The 16,918-nt window shown below is 40.6% G+C and overlaps 1 protein-coding gene across 4 annotated transcripts in view; it reads left to right on the forward strand.

The window, feature by feature from the left end:
* LNX2 (ligand of numb-protein X 2) overlaps window positions 1-16,918 on the forward strand; it is a 50,057-nt gene that overhangs the window by 16,391 nt on the left and 16,748 nt on the right. For 3 of the 4 annotated variants that reach the window (XM_027903045.1, XM_027903044.1, XM_027903046.1), the window contains exons 2-3: window positions 8,987-9,514; window positions 16,166-16,404. In XM_027903045.1, the coding sequence (XP_027758846.1) occupies window positions 9,114-9,514; window positions 16,166-16,404 (640 nt within the window). In that variant the 5' untranslated portion in view covers window positions 8,987-9,113. Of the gene's footprint in view, window positions 1-1,654; window positions 2,005-8,986; window positions 9,515-16,165; window positions 16,405-16,918 lie in introns of those variants that run through there. The other variant, XM_027903043.1, reaches the window with a different exon arrangement.

Genomic DNA, 16,918 nt, shown 5'->3' on the forward strand with positions numbered 1-16,918 from the left:
CTTATTATGTAAATTCTGAGTATGTGTGGAGCCATACGTTTTCAATATCTGTACAGAATACATCTGTTGAGGTATGACAGGGAATGTAAGCAGAAAGTCTCAATTCAAAGGTTTTATTTTCTGAGAAGTGTCCTACAAAATAATGTGGGGGCATTTTGTACAAATACAAAAGAGCATGAGGACAAGTCATGCTTTGCCTTTTCTGTGTGCCCAACGCTGGGTGGGCTAGCTTTATACACATATCAGAAAGAAAGTTCTCCCTGGAAATTAGGTGGAAATTAAGTTATGTACAGCAGCAGAGGGAAATTTTTTCAACAGATTTAATAGGGAGAGGCACAGCCATTGCCCTAATGCATTAAAAATCAAAGAACTTGCCTTTATCCTGGAGTTAATTCAACTGACAGCTAGTTCATGGCATCATAATGTCAATCCCAGGCACAAATAGGGACTGCTCAGGGGTGGCAGTGCTTTTGGGATGAGCCACCTGCTTGCCAAGGGATGGCCAGAGCCAGCCCAGCTTTCCCTGATCCCTGGTTGTGCTGTGCTGCGGACCAGCAGGGGTGGTTGTGAACGTGAAGCGATCACTGCCTGCAGTATCCCTGCTCGTGGGCAAGTTATGTCTCCTGGCTTATTTGACCTGCGTGGAGGTAGTCTGAGTTTGACTGTGGGCTTAAAGAAGGCTCTTATTTTCTTTTTTTTTTTTTTTTTTTTTTTGAGAGAGAGTCCTAATGCAGTGATAATTGTTTCCTTTCATTAGGGAGAAAATAAGCAGTTTAGGGGATTGCCTTAGCTCTTCAAGTGATGCTCCTTAGCTGCTGGAGTTTGGCAGGTTGACGCTGGAACCTGAAGCTGCAAGCTTCAGACCAAGTCTAGACCATCCTCTGCACTGCTCTCCTGTACTTTCAAGTTTCTTCCTCTGGCCACGAGTTGTTGTGTTTTCATTGCAGCCCATGGGCACTCACTCCTGCAGAAGACTCTGCCTCCTTTCCTGCAGGACAAGGACAGCGTGGGGCTTATCCTTTATCTGAGCTGTCTGTAAACTGTGTCTTCTTGACTCTGTCTTGCACAGATCTTAGAAACGCTTCTTTTGAGAGTTTGTGGGGTTTTTGTTAGCTTAGTAGGAGGTAGCTTTGTTTTTTTCATGATGTGACCAAGCAAAAAAACTGCTTAGTAACAGCGTAGTTTACCTTTGAAAATAGCTTTCCACCACCACTCAAGTTGTGGTTGATGGGGGAAACCAGCTGTAACAAGTTACACAAGGTGGCATATGCCTGAAGGAAGAGATGGGCTGGCATTTCTTCTTGAAAATAGTTAAGTCCTGCAATTTAACTATTCAGAAAGGTCTTTTATCCTTTACACCCCTCCACCCCCAGCTTCTCTCTGTCATCAAAGCTATTTTGTGATTAATCCCAGTGCTGTCTCCCTGAATTTCCTCCGTGCACACCCGTAGGGCTGGGAGCTGGTTATACAGAAGAGCAGAAAAAGGGAACACAGCTCTCAGATTCCTTTAGTTTCTTTGAATCTCTGCTGCTCCTTAAAATCTGAATTAATCAAATCAAATTCTCTCTGTGCATATCCAGGAGCAAGCTACATTTAATCTAGTTAAGTGTTTTCTGTTCATCCACGAAAGTCCCCTTTTCAGGGCAAAGTGCACAGGGGAGGGCTTTCCAGAAGGTTTAGCATCTTGATGGACAGCTTTCCGCTGCCTTCATATCTCTGAACAGAAAGAGTGGCACATATGGCAAGGGCTGGTGGACAGATTGCACGGCAGAAAATATCCATAGCAGATAAGCAAATGTTTTACTCTTTCTTGCCTTTCTCCTCTGCTCCATCAGTGAGAAGAAAGCTTCACTGATTGTCTCCTTGTCATGGATTTTTGACTCTTGGGGTACTCTCTTTGCTTCCACTGGATATAAAAGCCCACCTGTTACAGCAGGTGTAATTAAATTCTCCTTTCCTTATTTTTGCACTAGGAAGGAAATTTGTCTTTGGATCTCCTGGCAGGTAAGAGTATATTATTTTCATTTTCATTTCATTTTGCTTATTTTTAATTTTTTCACTGCTGCAGAAAACTGGAAGCAGATTTAGAAACTTGAAGGAGGTTTCTTGCAGATCTTTTTATATGCTTAGGCTTAAAAGGTGCAAACCTGCTCTGTTATTAAGAGACCTGGTGCATCCTGAGTCGCCAGGTGCTTGTCCCATGCTTTGGGGTTCCTGTGGTGTGGTGGCTTCTGACACCAAGCAGGGTTAACCCCCCAGAAAGAGGCACTTTTCTTTCCACTGAGCAGAAAATTCAATGTACTTAACAGAAAGTGGATTTCCTCACAAATAGTGAAGGCAGCTCCCACCTCTCTTGCAAAGTGGGATGGCAGAGAAGGGAAGTACTTGTGAGCAATACTTCGCTTAGGGTGGGCAGCAGTGGCTGTTGTTCATGTAGAGGAGAGGATGCAAGTTCAAGTTCATTCTTCTCCGGCGGAGTTTGTGCTTCCTGCAGACCAGGAGAGCTGACCGACCATCCAAACCTGGGTGGCTCTCATCTGGCTTGGCTTGAGTGTCCTAATTCCTCCTTTCTCAGCACTAATCTTGTTCAGTTGGAATATGCAGAATTTAATCTGTAGATGTGTAGATGTATCTTCGTTAAAGATTCATACTCTTACCTCCTTTTCTTCTATTCTGAGGTGATTTATTGGATGTAACTCTGTATTTGCTATAAAGAATGGATAGTTCGTTGCAGGAACCTCTGCACAGTAACAGTGCTCATCTTCCCTATCACATTCGAGACCAATTTGACTAACGTAAAGCTATTTTAATCTCCTGGTCCCAAAATAGAAGCCATTCCATTTGTGCCGCGGAAGATGGCTGCAGGATGATCTTTGCATGTTTGAGCAAAACCTTCTGGCCACTTCTTTCATCTTTGGGCACCATGTCCCTCTCTTTCCTCTTGTTGAGGATGTCGAGCATCCCTTGGTTTGAGGTAGTGGTTTTGGGAGGTGGGCATCATCTGTCATCTCTTCTAAGGATGGCCAGCCTTGTGCTTCCCCTTGGTGTCCCTGTTCTGTACCTCAATTCATTTCCTGGCGTGATGGTTACTCGGATTCTCTAAACTTCTGTAGGCAGCTGTGGGGCAGAGGGGGCAGCGCAGATATTTCTTTTGCCAGTCTGCCCGTGTGGCAGCAGCGTCTCACACCCTGATGTACAGCGGGGACCCTTAATGTTGCAATGGGAATTAAAGCCCGTAGCCCCCTAGTTGCCACGGAAACACAGCACTCCACAAATATCAAACGCAACTTACACTCCTGGTAATTTTCCCAAAAACACTTATTCTTCAGATTTAAGCAAGGTTTCATTTTGCATCCTTGAAAAATGTCGTACTGTGATAATACTCAGCAAGGGAAGTGCACGTGCATGTTTTTTTAAGGAATTGCATGTAAAACCCCTCAACCCTGAGGTGGGGAAGGAAAATCTGTCTCCTGTGACCCACGTCCCTTGTAGTGATAATGGTGTCATCACCTGGTGTAGGGCTGACGTCTTGTCTGTGAGAGGCATTCCTTTGATGGAACCAAAAAGGGCTATCATGGAGGCAAAAAAATCATCTGTAGAGAGATGGTTTTACTGCAAACCCAGCATTGCCTGGGTTTGGTTCAGTGGAACAAAGTCACCATTCGGGCACAATATTATTTATTTTGAATATAAAACTTCCAGTCACACTGCTGAACACCTAAAAACATGGCACCAAAAATGGGTGTGTTGGGTAATGGGCATGCGGTGACAGTGTGGTTGCAGCTTTAGCAGAAAACTGCCCCAGGCTAATTGCTGTGACCTGTCCATATCTGGTAGGTTTGTTTTTTTTTCCCCTGACTTTGAGCTGACAGGCACCATTTTTTGACAACACTTTCATTTGTTTGCATTTTCAAAAGATGAAGAGTCTTAACAGACTTGCTGTCTCATAAACTTGGACTAGAATCGAATTGGGGTTTGGTGTCTGAAGGCAGTGCAGCCCTCAGATATCAGTATAATTAACATGGCTATTGTAAAGTCAGTACATGTTGCGAGTACTGCTTCACTTGTTTGCTGTATGGCTTTAATATTAAAGCAGAGATTGTATCTAATGAGCTGGGTCACGTTTATTGGAAGATGGGGAATAACACTTTTCCCTTCTAGTGCTGTTTGCTAGCTATTTGTTCTCATTATGTTTTTTTATTAGTTTCTTCTATTTTTTATTCTTCCATTCAAGCTAGGGTCTGCTCTGAGAACAGTTAGGAATCATCAACCTGATACTGTAATTCCTGTGAAGAATACTGGACTGGGAACTAAGAACTAATGTTTAATTAATGTTATGATGTGGTTTTAAGCAATGCATTTAACCACTGTCTGGTTTCCCTTTCCTGGGGCTTGTGTTGATCCAGTCCTGACTGCTCAGAGATCCTGTTCACAGCCCTGGCATTTGAATAACGCGGGGGAGTTTGGATGTCATGGGATCCTTCCTAGCTAGCTTAGGTACTCAGGTGCCATTGACCATGGAGAACAGACTTTGGAAATCTTGTGACATTTTAAAATTAAACCTGAAGTCCGGGTTGATGACTGCACTGTTGTTCAGTGTTACTGATCGATTTGTGTTATGTGTTGCCTTGCAAGGTCAAATCTGGCTGACCAGGAAAGGACTGCCTGAGTCAGGGGCACATGAAGCCTTCACCATAGCTGTCCGACTTTTTTCCATACCCTCCCTTTCCACACTGCAGAGGGGTAAGGAAGGGATATATACTGAGGCATTTCTGTGCTACCAGGAGGCAGCAAAATTTTTAGCCTTCTGGGTTGAGAAGATGCAACTGCAACCAGTACCTGGTGGCCTTCAGTCAAGTGGAACTAGAGGTGGGTGGTTTTGCACTACAGTTGGTTTAAACTACACAGTAGAAATTAACCACTGATTCATTGGGGGACAGATCTCAGTGTGAATATGTCCATTCTGGTGTAGAAAGTTGTTAGGCGCAGAACTGAGGTTTGCATCCCAGCCATTTTGGGACACCAGAGTCCAGCAAAGGAACAGTGGTGTCATTCATCTAAGGGTGCACTTTTGACCTTTGCTTTTGGTTGAGAAAATTGCATAGGGGGTTGTAAACAAAATAAGAAATTGTAGTATAATAAACTTAATTTTTAAAGAGGTTAGTTAGTAAGACGGTTTGCATAGTTGTTTGCTTCTGGAGAATACTCAGGGCATTTTGTAAAATTTTGAACAGTCAGTTAATGGGCTCTAAATCTTTAGGATTTTAATGAGATAATTTAGAAATAGATCGCTTAAATCTCTGAGAGTATTAATTGCAAAATACATATTTCCATTAACTTCAAACTAGAACTAGTGTTAATTATTTGTGACTTATGTAGAAACAACCATAGTAAAAAGTTTAAGTTATTGCTACAATTCCAGTTTGCTTGTGGTTTGCTTGGGGTTTTTTTAGTAATGCCTATTCAGACAGAAGGAATAAACGTTGTGAAATCTGATGTAGGTATAAAACCTGACATCTTATGCTTTTGTAAAAATGTGTCAGGCTTTTCCAGAGAATGTTAGTTGAATCAATAAGTCAGAACTAGAGGAGGCCTAAGGATAAGGCTGTCTTTTGCAGTCTAAAAATCGCTCTTGTGCACACACCACTTAAAAAACTAAAATAAAAATTTGCACAGTCAGATGTCCAGTCTTGCCTGGTTCCCAAATGGATTGTGATTTAAAACTGAAAGCAGGGCACCACCTGCACTGTTTGACTGGTTTAATGAAGTCCTGGGAGAATTATTTTCTAGGGAATTATATGACTTGAATAACAGGCCTGGCTGGCTCTTTTACCCACTTGATATTTTTTATAGTTCTGGCTATTTTTCCTGCTTGCAGCTTTCCTGAGCTGTTATCATCCTGTGAAGCTGGTGATCTGCTGTGATAGCAGATATAGCAAATAGTATAAGGGATTCAGAAAGAGGCTTGAAGTAGAGTATTATAAATGGCAGTGCTCTGATACTGTGGATTTCAGGGGTATAGTGCTTTACATCAGTGAAATTTAGACCTTGCCTGCCATCCCAACTGTTGCTCTGACTACAAATATTGTGTTTGTGGACTTTGAAAATAAGTTCATATTTTGCACTGGGAGCAAATAGTAAAAAGTCTTTAAACTGATAATTAGGCACCACAGTATACGAACAACACAAGTCCTGATGAGTGATTCCTCAGTCATGGAATGGGCTTGCCCCAACTACAGCACAACGGTAAAGAAAGCAGACAGCAATGTGAAAGTATAGAAATCTTGATTTTTTAAAAAATTATTACTATTTTTTACTATTTATTGGGGGGGATATCTTATTTATTTATTTATTTATTTTGGTTTTTTGGGTGGTGGCAGTGGGATTTTTTTTTTCGTTTGAATCTTCATGTTGTAAGCACTATCTGTTTCTTCCACAACTCTGCTGGCAGATACTGAGGTGGGTCAGTCGTAGGAACAAGTGTGTCTGCTCACCTCCTGCGGCGGTGGGCTGTAGAGTGACTGCCTGTGTTTCACTGAGGACAAGCTCTTGTGATTTCAGTACACAGAGCCTGTCTCTGGATATGCATTTCCTAGGAGAGAAGGCTTGTCATGGTAATTTTTAACATGATGATGAATGCCCAATTGCTCAATAACTTTTCTGATTTTACCTTTTGTTCAGAATTTATAGTAAGCTGCTAAAAAGAGTTTTTAACACACGAAGGGATTTAATTACAACCTTCCAAAGAAGGGGTCGCAAGTATCTTTAACCATAGCAAGTCACACAGGTCAAAGTATCTCATGAGTATATTTACTGTATGACATTGCCGTGGGTTCTGTCACAGACTGCTGTGTGAGTTACGTAGACTTCAAAGGGTAGAAGTGCTAGAAGCCTTCAAGAAGGTGAATTCAGGGTGTTCACTGTCAGGGGTCCATAACTGGAGCTCCATAATAGCAGTACACAGAACAGTCCTTGGATTTTTCTGTAGCCTTGCTGATGTCAGACTTGGTCCTCTCTTGGGACCTAGGTTACTTGGAGAAGGAGGAAGAGTCCTGGTTGTAGTAAATGGTAGAAGTGGGTCTATTGTTTGGACAACGCACTCATAAAATGGCCTTTGCTGCCTGTCTGCGTGTCCCTTTCCCCTTCCCTGCCTGTTGGTGTTGCAGGTAACCCCAAGTACAATATGGCACGTGCCATGTGTTCCTTTCCTGGAGCCCTGAGCAGCAAAATAATTTGGTAAAGTTGCAAATCAATGCAGTGTTTTTCTAGAGCATTTATCTGGTTTATTTTGCATTACATAAAGAACAACCATTAGATGGGTCTCATCCCTTTTGCATTAATCCAGCGGCACAAATGCAGAGCTGTGGTTTGAGCACGAGGACCCCGTGTGCTGCTCTCCTTATCTGCTCTCCAATCTTTGAACTCTTACATAATATGTTTAAGACTGTTTTTTGACTAATCTCTTTTGGGGTCTCATTTTGCATTCTTGATCTCCAGCAAGAAAGAACTGCTGTGCTCTTCTCTCGTGAAATCCTTTCCAGAAGGTGCACATTATCTACTACGAGACAGGGCAACGATGAGCATCAATTTCCATGGCAGAATAGAAGCCCGGATTACAAATTACTATTTAATCCTTTTTGCGTCAAAGGATATAATAATCCTTGTAAAATGTGCTCTAAGTCTTGTGCTTGGCTGTGTGAGGTTAAGGGACAAAAACCAAAACAGGGAATCTCTTTAAACAGTAAGACATAGTGAAAGCATGTGTTCCATATGAATTTCAGAATATATATATTTAGTACCACATTTCAGCAGCTAAAAATAAAGGTGATGGGCTGGTACCTCGACTACAAGTTTTCATTTCTCCGTATGCTTGCTGCTACTCTGCTAGAACACAGTAAGCTTCTGTCATGAGTGTTGCATGCTGAATTGCAATTAAGAATTTAGTCACAAAGTAAGCATTGCTCAAATTTGATTCCCCCACCACCACTGGGAACATTTACCAAGACTAACAAATATGAAGGTCTCTTAAGTCTGTGAGAAAATTTGTTTTATGTTCTAAATCATCCTGTTTTGAGTGTCAAGCAATATGATTCCCTAAGGGAAAGAAGGGTAAATAAAGTTGGGAGGGATAAGGATTTAGTGTTGGAAATTGCAGACTGATGGCTGCACAATTTCCCGACCAGGCAGCTATTTTAAGAGGGGTGAAATTTAATAGCATAAAAAGTTTAGGAAATAAGTCCCACAGTGACAGACCTACAGTCCTTTATTGTCACAATGAGTCTACTGTAACTTTGTTAGATAAAAAGAAAAACAGGATTAAGTTGTTTGAAATTAATCGCTTCATATGATTAGTTTATTCCATATTTTTATTACTGACCTCTCTACTAAATCAGATGGGGCATATTGGATAGAATATGTCCTTACTGTTTAGCAACTCACAGAGAGAACCTGAAATTAAGTGGTGACATATATGCAATATTACTAATGGAAGGAACAGGGTAAGCCGTTTGCTGTTATTTTTAATGCACTCTTACTTAGAACTTTACTAGTAATGTAATATTCTGTATGGTCAAAATCCTAAAAAGAGAGTAGAACCAGATTAAAATAATAATCTCATATTAAGGAATAAATTTAATTACTTGGTCATATAACCATTATTCCACAATAGGGTCTTTTTGTGCCAGATGCTAATTGTATGCTTCTAGTGTGACATTGCATAATGCGGTGTCCTTGCTGTCACAAACTGGTCATCTTGCAGGTGAAAACTGTGCAGTGCAGCAACTGTTACAGAGACATAAAATGTATGTGTTGTAAAAGGAATCATACTTGTAGATTTTTTGGCTGCTCTCTTCTATGATAAACTTAAAGAGGAATATTCCCCTAAACTATCTAGCTGTTGTGTTATAATAAACCCAGAGTCAAATGTTTTGGAAAGAATTTTCATATTTCATGCAAAATGAATAATTTTTTTGTTTGTTTGTTGCAGAAAATGACGTTTGATTGAAGAGCATAAGTAACGCTGGAAGAAGTTGCTTCCCTGTGAGCTTTACATGAGCAACCCCATCCTATGAGGAGGAAGAGGAGGAAGATCCTTCAGCCTTCCTAGCTGTAAAATGGGGACTACAGGTGACGACATGGCAGCAGTGGAGCAGAATGCCTCCTTGAACCCTCTGTGCTTTGAGTGTGGCCAGCAACACTGGACAAGGGAGAACCATCTCTACAACTACCAAAACGAAGTGGACGATGACTTGGTCTGTCACATTTGCCTTCAGCCCTTGTTGCAGCCCTTGGACACTCCCTGTGGACACACTTTCTGCTACAAGTGCCTAAGGAACTTTCTGCAGGAGAAGGATTTCTGCCCGCTGGATCGAAAAAGACTCCATTTTAAACTCTGCAAAAAATCCAGCATCCTTGTTCATAAACTGTTAGACAAGCTATTTGTTTTGTGCCCCTTCTCCTCCGTGTGTCAGGAAGTCATGCAGCGATGTGACCTGGCGGCACATCTTAAAAACAGGTGAGCGGTGCAGGTGCTTGCATTGCATGTTTCTTACACCCTACTGTGGCAGTTTGTGTAGCAGTAGAAATTGGCAGCAGGAACAGGGAGAGAGTTAGTGACGGCTTTTAAATTCACAGTAGAAGACCCTAGGAAATGGTCAGTCTGTGACTATGCACGGCTAGAGGACTGGGTTATCCTGTTTAGTACATCACCAGAAAATAGTGAAGGCTGCGTAGATACAGTCATAGGGGAAATGACATGATTCATTAGAGGTCTGAAAAAACTTTTTTGTCAAAAAACAAACAAAAAACAAACAAAAAAAAGAGAGGATTGATTATGGTAGGGGAAAAATTAGAGATGTGCAAAGTCTGTCTTCAGAGAGGACAGAAATAATGCAATAGGAACAAAGAAGATTTAGTTCAGATTTTAGGGAAAAAAGCTTTACAATGGTCCAGCACTGGCATAAATTGCTTTGGTGGTGATTGTGCATTTCCCACTTTCAGAATGTTTATGAACATGCTAAACTAACCTTTATCAGGAATCGTTATCTCAGAATTCTGCTTTGAGATAGGCAGGTGGACAGAGGACCTGTCAAGACTAGTGGACCTACTCTGCTTGCCCTCAGTCTGGTCCAGCAGCACTGGTGACCACCCAGGCAGAAAGGTTCATCTGGGAGGTGCATGTGCTTATCCGATGAACTTCTTTCCAAATCTTGATCTTTGTCCATTTGGAGACTCTTTGAGACCATCTTTAGGTGAAGAGTGATGTTGCAGAGGAAGATCAAGAGTCAGGTGTGGTGTGGGTATGCTTGTAGGCAAGTGCTCCACAGAGAAGGGAAAGAGGAAAGCTGCCTTGGAAACAGTTTGCTCACATTCGTATATCCAGCATGCCCTCTTCCTGCTTCCCCAGATCCTGAAGGCTTTTGGGGATTCAGAACCTGGGAGGACCTTGGGCATACAGAACATAGAGCAGCCCTAGACTGTGATGAACCTTGGAACTGCCTGGGTTTTGTTGGGTGGGGTAGTGCAGTGTCCATGTCAGGGAGATGCAGGGGCTAATGAGGAGCCTTCCCCTCTGTTTTTTTTTATTTGTCCCTGTATTTACCATGTGAGCTTTGGCTACTGCTTGTTTCCTTCTGGCAAGTAATTTCTGATCTATATGATGACTTGGGGGTGGTGAAAAGGCCTGATTGTTTGTTTCATTTATAACCCTACTATTAAACCAATTTGATTTTAATAAAAGGCAAAATGCTAGCAAGACTACTGCTAAATATTTGATTCATCTTCTGGTTTCCCAGTGTCGTATCCCTCACCTCTTCAGTCCTTTTTCATTGGTTGACATCTCTTTGAATGATATTAGGGCTGTTTACAACAGGGTCACGTAATTTATTTGTACATGGAACAGTGTGTGTGCCCTCTTTAGGTATACATGAAATATTCATTTACTTAATGCACAAGGTTATTATGAAATTCGAGTGAGCTGAGTCACTAGCTTTTCCTGTTTGTCAGCTGGAAAAAAGCTTTCAGTTGCAGGAGGCTGCTCATTTTCAATTCCTTCTGTTGTCTTGGGATGCCGATACGCATTTTGAGTATATGGTGATTTACAGTTTTCAATTAAGTTTATTTGCAAACATCTGAACACCTGTAAATTATCATTGCTGACATAAACGATGGCAGCAACTGCATAGTTTGAATTTAATTCTGTATGGATTAGTGAATCCAGTAAAATTCTATTACTGATCATTACATTTAGGAAAGAAATATAAAATTCAGTATTACTGTAATTGTCAGCATAGGTTAATATAAACCACTCTGGACAAGCCTTTACATGAGCTGATTTGTTTTTCTAAGAAATGTAGTATAGTTTGTTAGTTTTCACTATCTAAAAAGCTGCACTCTCGGGTTTCCCAGAGTTGATTTAATCGACTCCATTTGAGCATAAAAGCTGGAAGAAAATGTCGTCCACCAGGTGACTCGGAGTGTAAGGTTACTGCAAGATGCTCACCAAGGAGATGAGAGGCATGAGACACAAACTGCATGGTCACTAATTGCACTCCATGCTACCTCGTTGCATAAAGAAAACATTCTTGATTTCTCAAACTCAGAGTTTCATTACATTCACTTGCAAACTGTGGTTTTCAAAGTTAAACACAATACACATAATCTGGTTTTAAAGAGGAAAACCCAGAAGTAATATTGTTTTTTCACAGTCACTTGGTACAGAAAATTTGTTAGTGTTTAGAAAAGTAGGTGCCAGTTTAATTTCCCAAATATCAAAGGTCGATTGTGGCTATTGTCTGCCCTGAAGCCACTTAACTCCATGTCAGCTTCTCATGTCCTTGAGTGGGGGAGAAAAGTATACAACAACACCACTCTTTTTTAATTTTCCTGAGTCTTCTCTGATTCACAAATCTAGATAATTCCTAGTGCCTTGTTTTCTTGGTCCCCCCCCCCTTTTTTTTTTTTTAAGGTTTTTTGGTTTGTGGGTTTTTTTGTTTCCCTCTGGCAAAAGACAAACCAAGACCCAGACACTTAACTTTCCAGAGCAGCACCAGGTTTTACTTTGAATTGCAGCTGTAAATCTTACCAGAATTACTGCTTAAGGTCACTTTGCTGGCAAAGTTTTATGAGTAACAGCAAAAGTGTTTGGGTTGCTTCTCTGCAGTCTTTGCTTAAATACATGTCCTGCTTGGAAAATGATTTAGTGCAACTGGTTTGAGGTTATTTAGTGTGTTTGCTTTTATCAAACCTCTAGACTGGGCAGAAGGTGATGGCGTAAGTTACAATGAATTCATTCTTTATAGTAGTCAATGAGCAAATGTGTTTTTCAAGCTCCTACTGTTATTTCACAGAAATAACCTGTAAACTACATCTCAATTTTGTATGAAAGCTCTTTTTATCAGCAAAGAGGGATTGCTGCTAGTGTTCCAAGAAGTCAGCTTTTAAATGAGAAATACAGCAGACTTGGCTGGGGAAAAAAAAAAAAAAAACACACAACAAACAAAAACCAAACCAAACAAAAAAACAAACACACAAAAAACCAAAACCCACAAACAAACAAACCAAAAAAGACTATTTTTCATCTCTGTCTGATATTAATTAAGAGAAATTGAAAGTAAAAGCTATGCTTTATCACTATCCAGACTGATGCTGAAGGGAGAAGAGGAAGAAGGCGATGAATATAAGCAGAAGCTTGTTTTACATACTGAGAACTGCCATTCAGCTTTAGCTGGTTGTTTTAGTATCATAGAATAGTTTGAGTTGGAATGTTGCACTCGAGCATCTTGATTCATGAAAGAAATAATTTTTACAAGTTTTAGAAAACATTCCCACCTTTCTTGCTCCTAGCTCCTAGGTAGATATGAAATTCAGTTCCTGTAAGACATGTTTTAGTCTCAATTCAACCCTTACTTATGCAATTTGTTTTATGAAAATGGATTCCTGTACCCATACAAAACAATCTTCAGAGCTTGTTTTGATCACAAGATGCCCATCTATGTACATAACTTATTACAAGATTTAGTCCAAAATGCTCTTTATCCCAGATATTTGACAGTACCAGTATTAGTGACAGCGTGCACCTTTAGAGATTTATTGGCGCTTGTTAATTGTTACAACTGTTGTATGGTTTTGCTGTTTGTGAATAATACATTCCTACTGCCAATAAAAATCCTTCCAATCAAAAATCTCCTTATAGATGTGCTTGAATACCAATACTGGGCTTTGCTGCTTGGTAGGAGGCGTACAGTGTTCAAAGACTGAAGAACTGGCATCCTGTGAATTAATGTCTCCACTGGACAGCTACTTTCCTGGCAATGCAGTCGCAGTATACTAGGTTAAAAGTCATAGTTTGTTACAATTAGTGGTTAATTTGGGGAAGAATCTGGGGGGTTTTCCCCTTTTTTGCCCCATACAGTACTGCACAGAAGGGATTCCACTGAACTGAATAGGTGTGCTCAGAAGGCTCTTTACATTTCTTGATATTAGCCTTTGAAATTACAATTAAACATTGTTGGCAAAAATAAACCTCAAGTCTATTTCTATTTCATGTGATGACTTTCATCATCTGCCAGGTAAAGATGGGAAAATGTGTTCTGTGAAGGTGGGTGGAGGAGGACCTGGCTGTGGTTTTAGAAAGCTTTGACAGAAATAGGACACTTCCAGGGCTGAGTTTTGTGCTGTCCTGGTTTGATACAGTTTAAAAAAAATAAAATAGTGAGGTGTGCTTTGCCACCTCCACCAGGCCCTTTGGGTTCCTCAGGCCTTGTGAGTGGGCTCAACCAGAGCCTACACACAGTGGTTTGGTAGAAGATACCTAAGGGAGTGTGTGGTTCACTGAAGTAGTCTGTAAGGCTGGACACTGCTGTAGTAGGCTCAGCAGGATTGAAGCATGGTCCTCTGACAGCATCAGTTTTGAATAGTTCGTTCCCCTCTTTGCTGAAAAATCACCACTCTTATAGCAGAGCAGTGTAGGGACAGCAAGGATGTGCATCTTGGGGGTGGCTTTGTGCTAAATTCTTATGGATCAGTGTGGGAGAGCATGTCTGTCAGTGCTCCCAATAGACAAGAGGTTTCCTCTGCAGGAGCATTTACCTCTTGCTGTGTTGCAGCAGAAGTGAGTGATGGTGGAGATGGCTTTCTTTTTTTTTTTTTTTTTTTTTTTTTTTTTTTTTTTTTGTCCTATTGCCAGAATTAAAATTTGAGGGAGCATGAGGCTAAGCCATCAAGTTGAAGTATTCTAGAAATCTTAAGGGAAGCATTTGCATCTCTTTTTCTTGGTTTTTTTGGGGATTCTGGTTTTGAGATTTGCATTGTGAAATGGTCAGTGAGAGAAATTTCCTGCTGAGTTTTATGTGGCTCTAGCCACAGGATGGATTTCTCAGCTGATCAGTCGCACTATATCATCGGTTTTATGTAGTAAATATTACTTGGGCAAAATCAAGAAGTAAGGTTGTGTTTAATCATTAAAATCAGGGAAATTTTTTTCACAAAGCATAACCTTTCAATTAATTTTCATCTTTTATGCTTGCATTTTTCTTCACTTTAAAGAACAAGATGACCAGCAGTTGCTTTGGATAAAGCCCTAAGAAATTTTTTTCTGAAATGCATCATGGAATTATGTGAACTGTCTCTAATGTATGTTTTAATGCGTATTTCAGAACATATTGGTGTTACCTTATGCTATTTTCTAAACATGGGGAAGAGAAAGCTCTGGGAAAACCTTATAGCACCTTCCAATACCTACAAGAGCTAAAATAAAGCTGGAGAGGGTTTTTTTGTGATGGCATGGAGTGATAGGTCAAGGAGGAATAACTTTAAACTGAGAGAGTAGATTATTTGGACCTGAAAACTTTGTTATTAGGTTATCTTCAGAATCCCTCATGTTGAAACCTTCATACCATATGATTATCAAATCCTCTTCACAGAATGTCAGAACAGAATTGTGATTCTCAAAATATTCTTGTTTAATAAGTTATCATTAAACTTCTGCTGTCTTTTACTCTGTTAACTCATTTCTTCTCCCATTGCAAAAATAAATAATTTCTTCCTTTGTTATAACAATCTGTCAAGTTCCCAAACGGTGAGTCCTTTCAAGAACACGGTTCCATTTTTTTGCTGACGCTGCTACAGTGTGAGTGTTTCTAGGTGGTCAGTGGCTTCAGAAGCAGGGGCTTTAAGGACATCGAATACTGTAAGAAGTGATATATCAGACACTGACAAAACTGTCACAGAGGCAGATGTAAGATTAGTGTCCACATCTAATTATCTACACATAAACACAAGACTATTCCATAAACGAAGGCTTTCCATGAATTTGCAACATTGTAGCCCTTCTTTGCAATAAACTATTATAGGCTTTTAAATATAAGCAAAAACAAATATTGCATAAAGAAGAATGGAAATTCACAAAAATCAGTTTACAGTAAAAAGCATCAAATGCTGAGGGAAGATTGTTACATAAGGAAAACCAAAAAATTGTACCTCCTCTGTGAAGCTGGAGAAAACAGGAGATAAAAGGGGGATGAAACATCTGCTGGTCCAAGAGATGATAAGAAGAGCTGTTACGTTTGTTGAACTTCTCATAAACTCCTAGACAAGTAAAATTTTTTTTAATATTTTAACAATTAGTGCAATGTGGGTAAAATTTTCATCTCTTTCCTCCCTCAACCCCAGGAAAATATGATGCTAAGGTGGGTCTCCAAATCTGTCTTTGAAAGGAGCTTCTCTTACGTAGGTTTTTTCTGCCACCCCTGTTTAGTCTTTTCAGCAAGGTTATCTTCCAGAAACTGAAATGTACAGAATCCAACTTCCAGTGCAAGGTATCCCTGCCCATGGCAGAGGGGTTGGAACTAGATGATCCTGAAGGCCCTTTCCAACCCAAACCATTCAATGATAACAGAGGAAGTCCAAATTCAGAAGGTGTTACAGCACATTTAGTGCATGGCCAAAAAACTACATATAGACATTTGAGGGAAAAGGCAGTATTATCTTGGGGTTCTGTCCACTAAAACGTATTTTGGCCTTAAAATTCAATGTGTTTAATATTTATTTTGATGATGAGTTTAAAGCTGTGGCTTTGAAGAATGTTTCTGTTCAGTGGAGTACTCAGGCATTTTGTGCTACAAACATGGCTGCAGGCTTGAAGTATGGATAAACCTTGTCTTCACAGGTGTCCTGGGGCTTCTCATCGAAGGGTTGCTCTGGAGAGAAGGAAAACAAGCAAACTGCAAGCGGAAGCAGAGGGTGAGAGTGGTGGTGGTGGGATGGAGCAGCCCAGCAGTTTATCTCCAGACGCAGATCAGGGAATAGTGCCAGCTGAGCAGAGCTTTACCTCGCCCGCCCTTCCCACGTGGACAGACGAGTCCGGCATCGACAATCCGCCTTTTGAGGAGAACACAGTAGCAGACAGTATGTCATCACTTATCTTCTCGAGTCTCTTTTATCAGATGTGGAAACATTTGTGGTGTCAGAGCTTGTCTCTTACCAACTGTGAATGTGCATCTTCATCTTCATCTCTTTTCTTTAGCAATTTCTGAAAAAATACTACTGCGTTTTGGTTATGTGTAAGTTACAATTGGGATAAAGTCACAGGAAGGAAAGAAATATCTCAGTGTGCATGCCAGATACCATGGTGCTATATCATCATTTATCATGTCATGGTGCAGTAGTTCATGTTAATCTACTAGTAGGACTGGCCTAACAGTGAGATTGAGTGTAATTTCTGTAAAATTAGGGAAGTTGTTTGCTAAGATCAGGTTTGTGTTTCCCTCTTCTGCCTTGCTCCCCAACTGGATCAGCAACCTTCCTGCACATGGAGTGCTGTCCTACTCGAGCAAAAAGGCAACTGAGTTATTCCTGCATCCATCTGTATGAAATGAGCAGTAATGCCTCTAGCAGCTGGGATTTTAGAGAGGAATTGCTG

This window comes from Empidonax traillii, unplaced genomic scaffold, assembly GCF_003031625.1.
Source record: "Empidonax traillii isolate 1590-97213 ecotype Southwest subspecies unplaced genomic scaffold, ASM303162v1 scaffold926:size687835, whole genome shotgun sequence".
In the NCBI taxonomy this organism is placed as follows: Eukaryota; Metazoa; Chordata; class Aves; order Passeriformes; family Tyrannidae; genus Empidonax; species Empidonax traillii.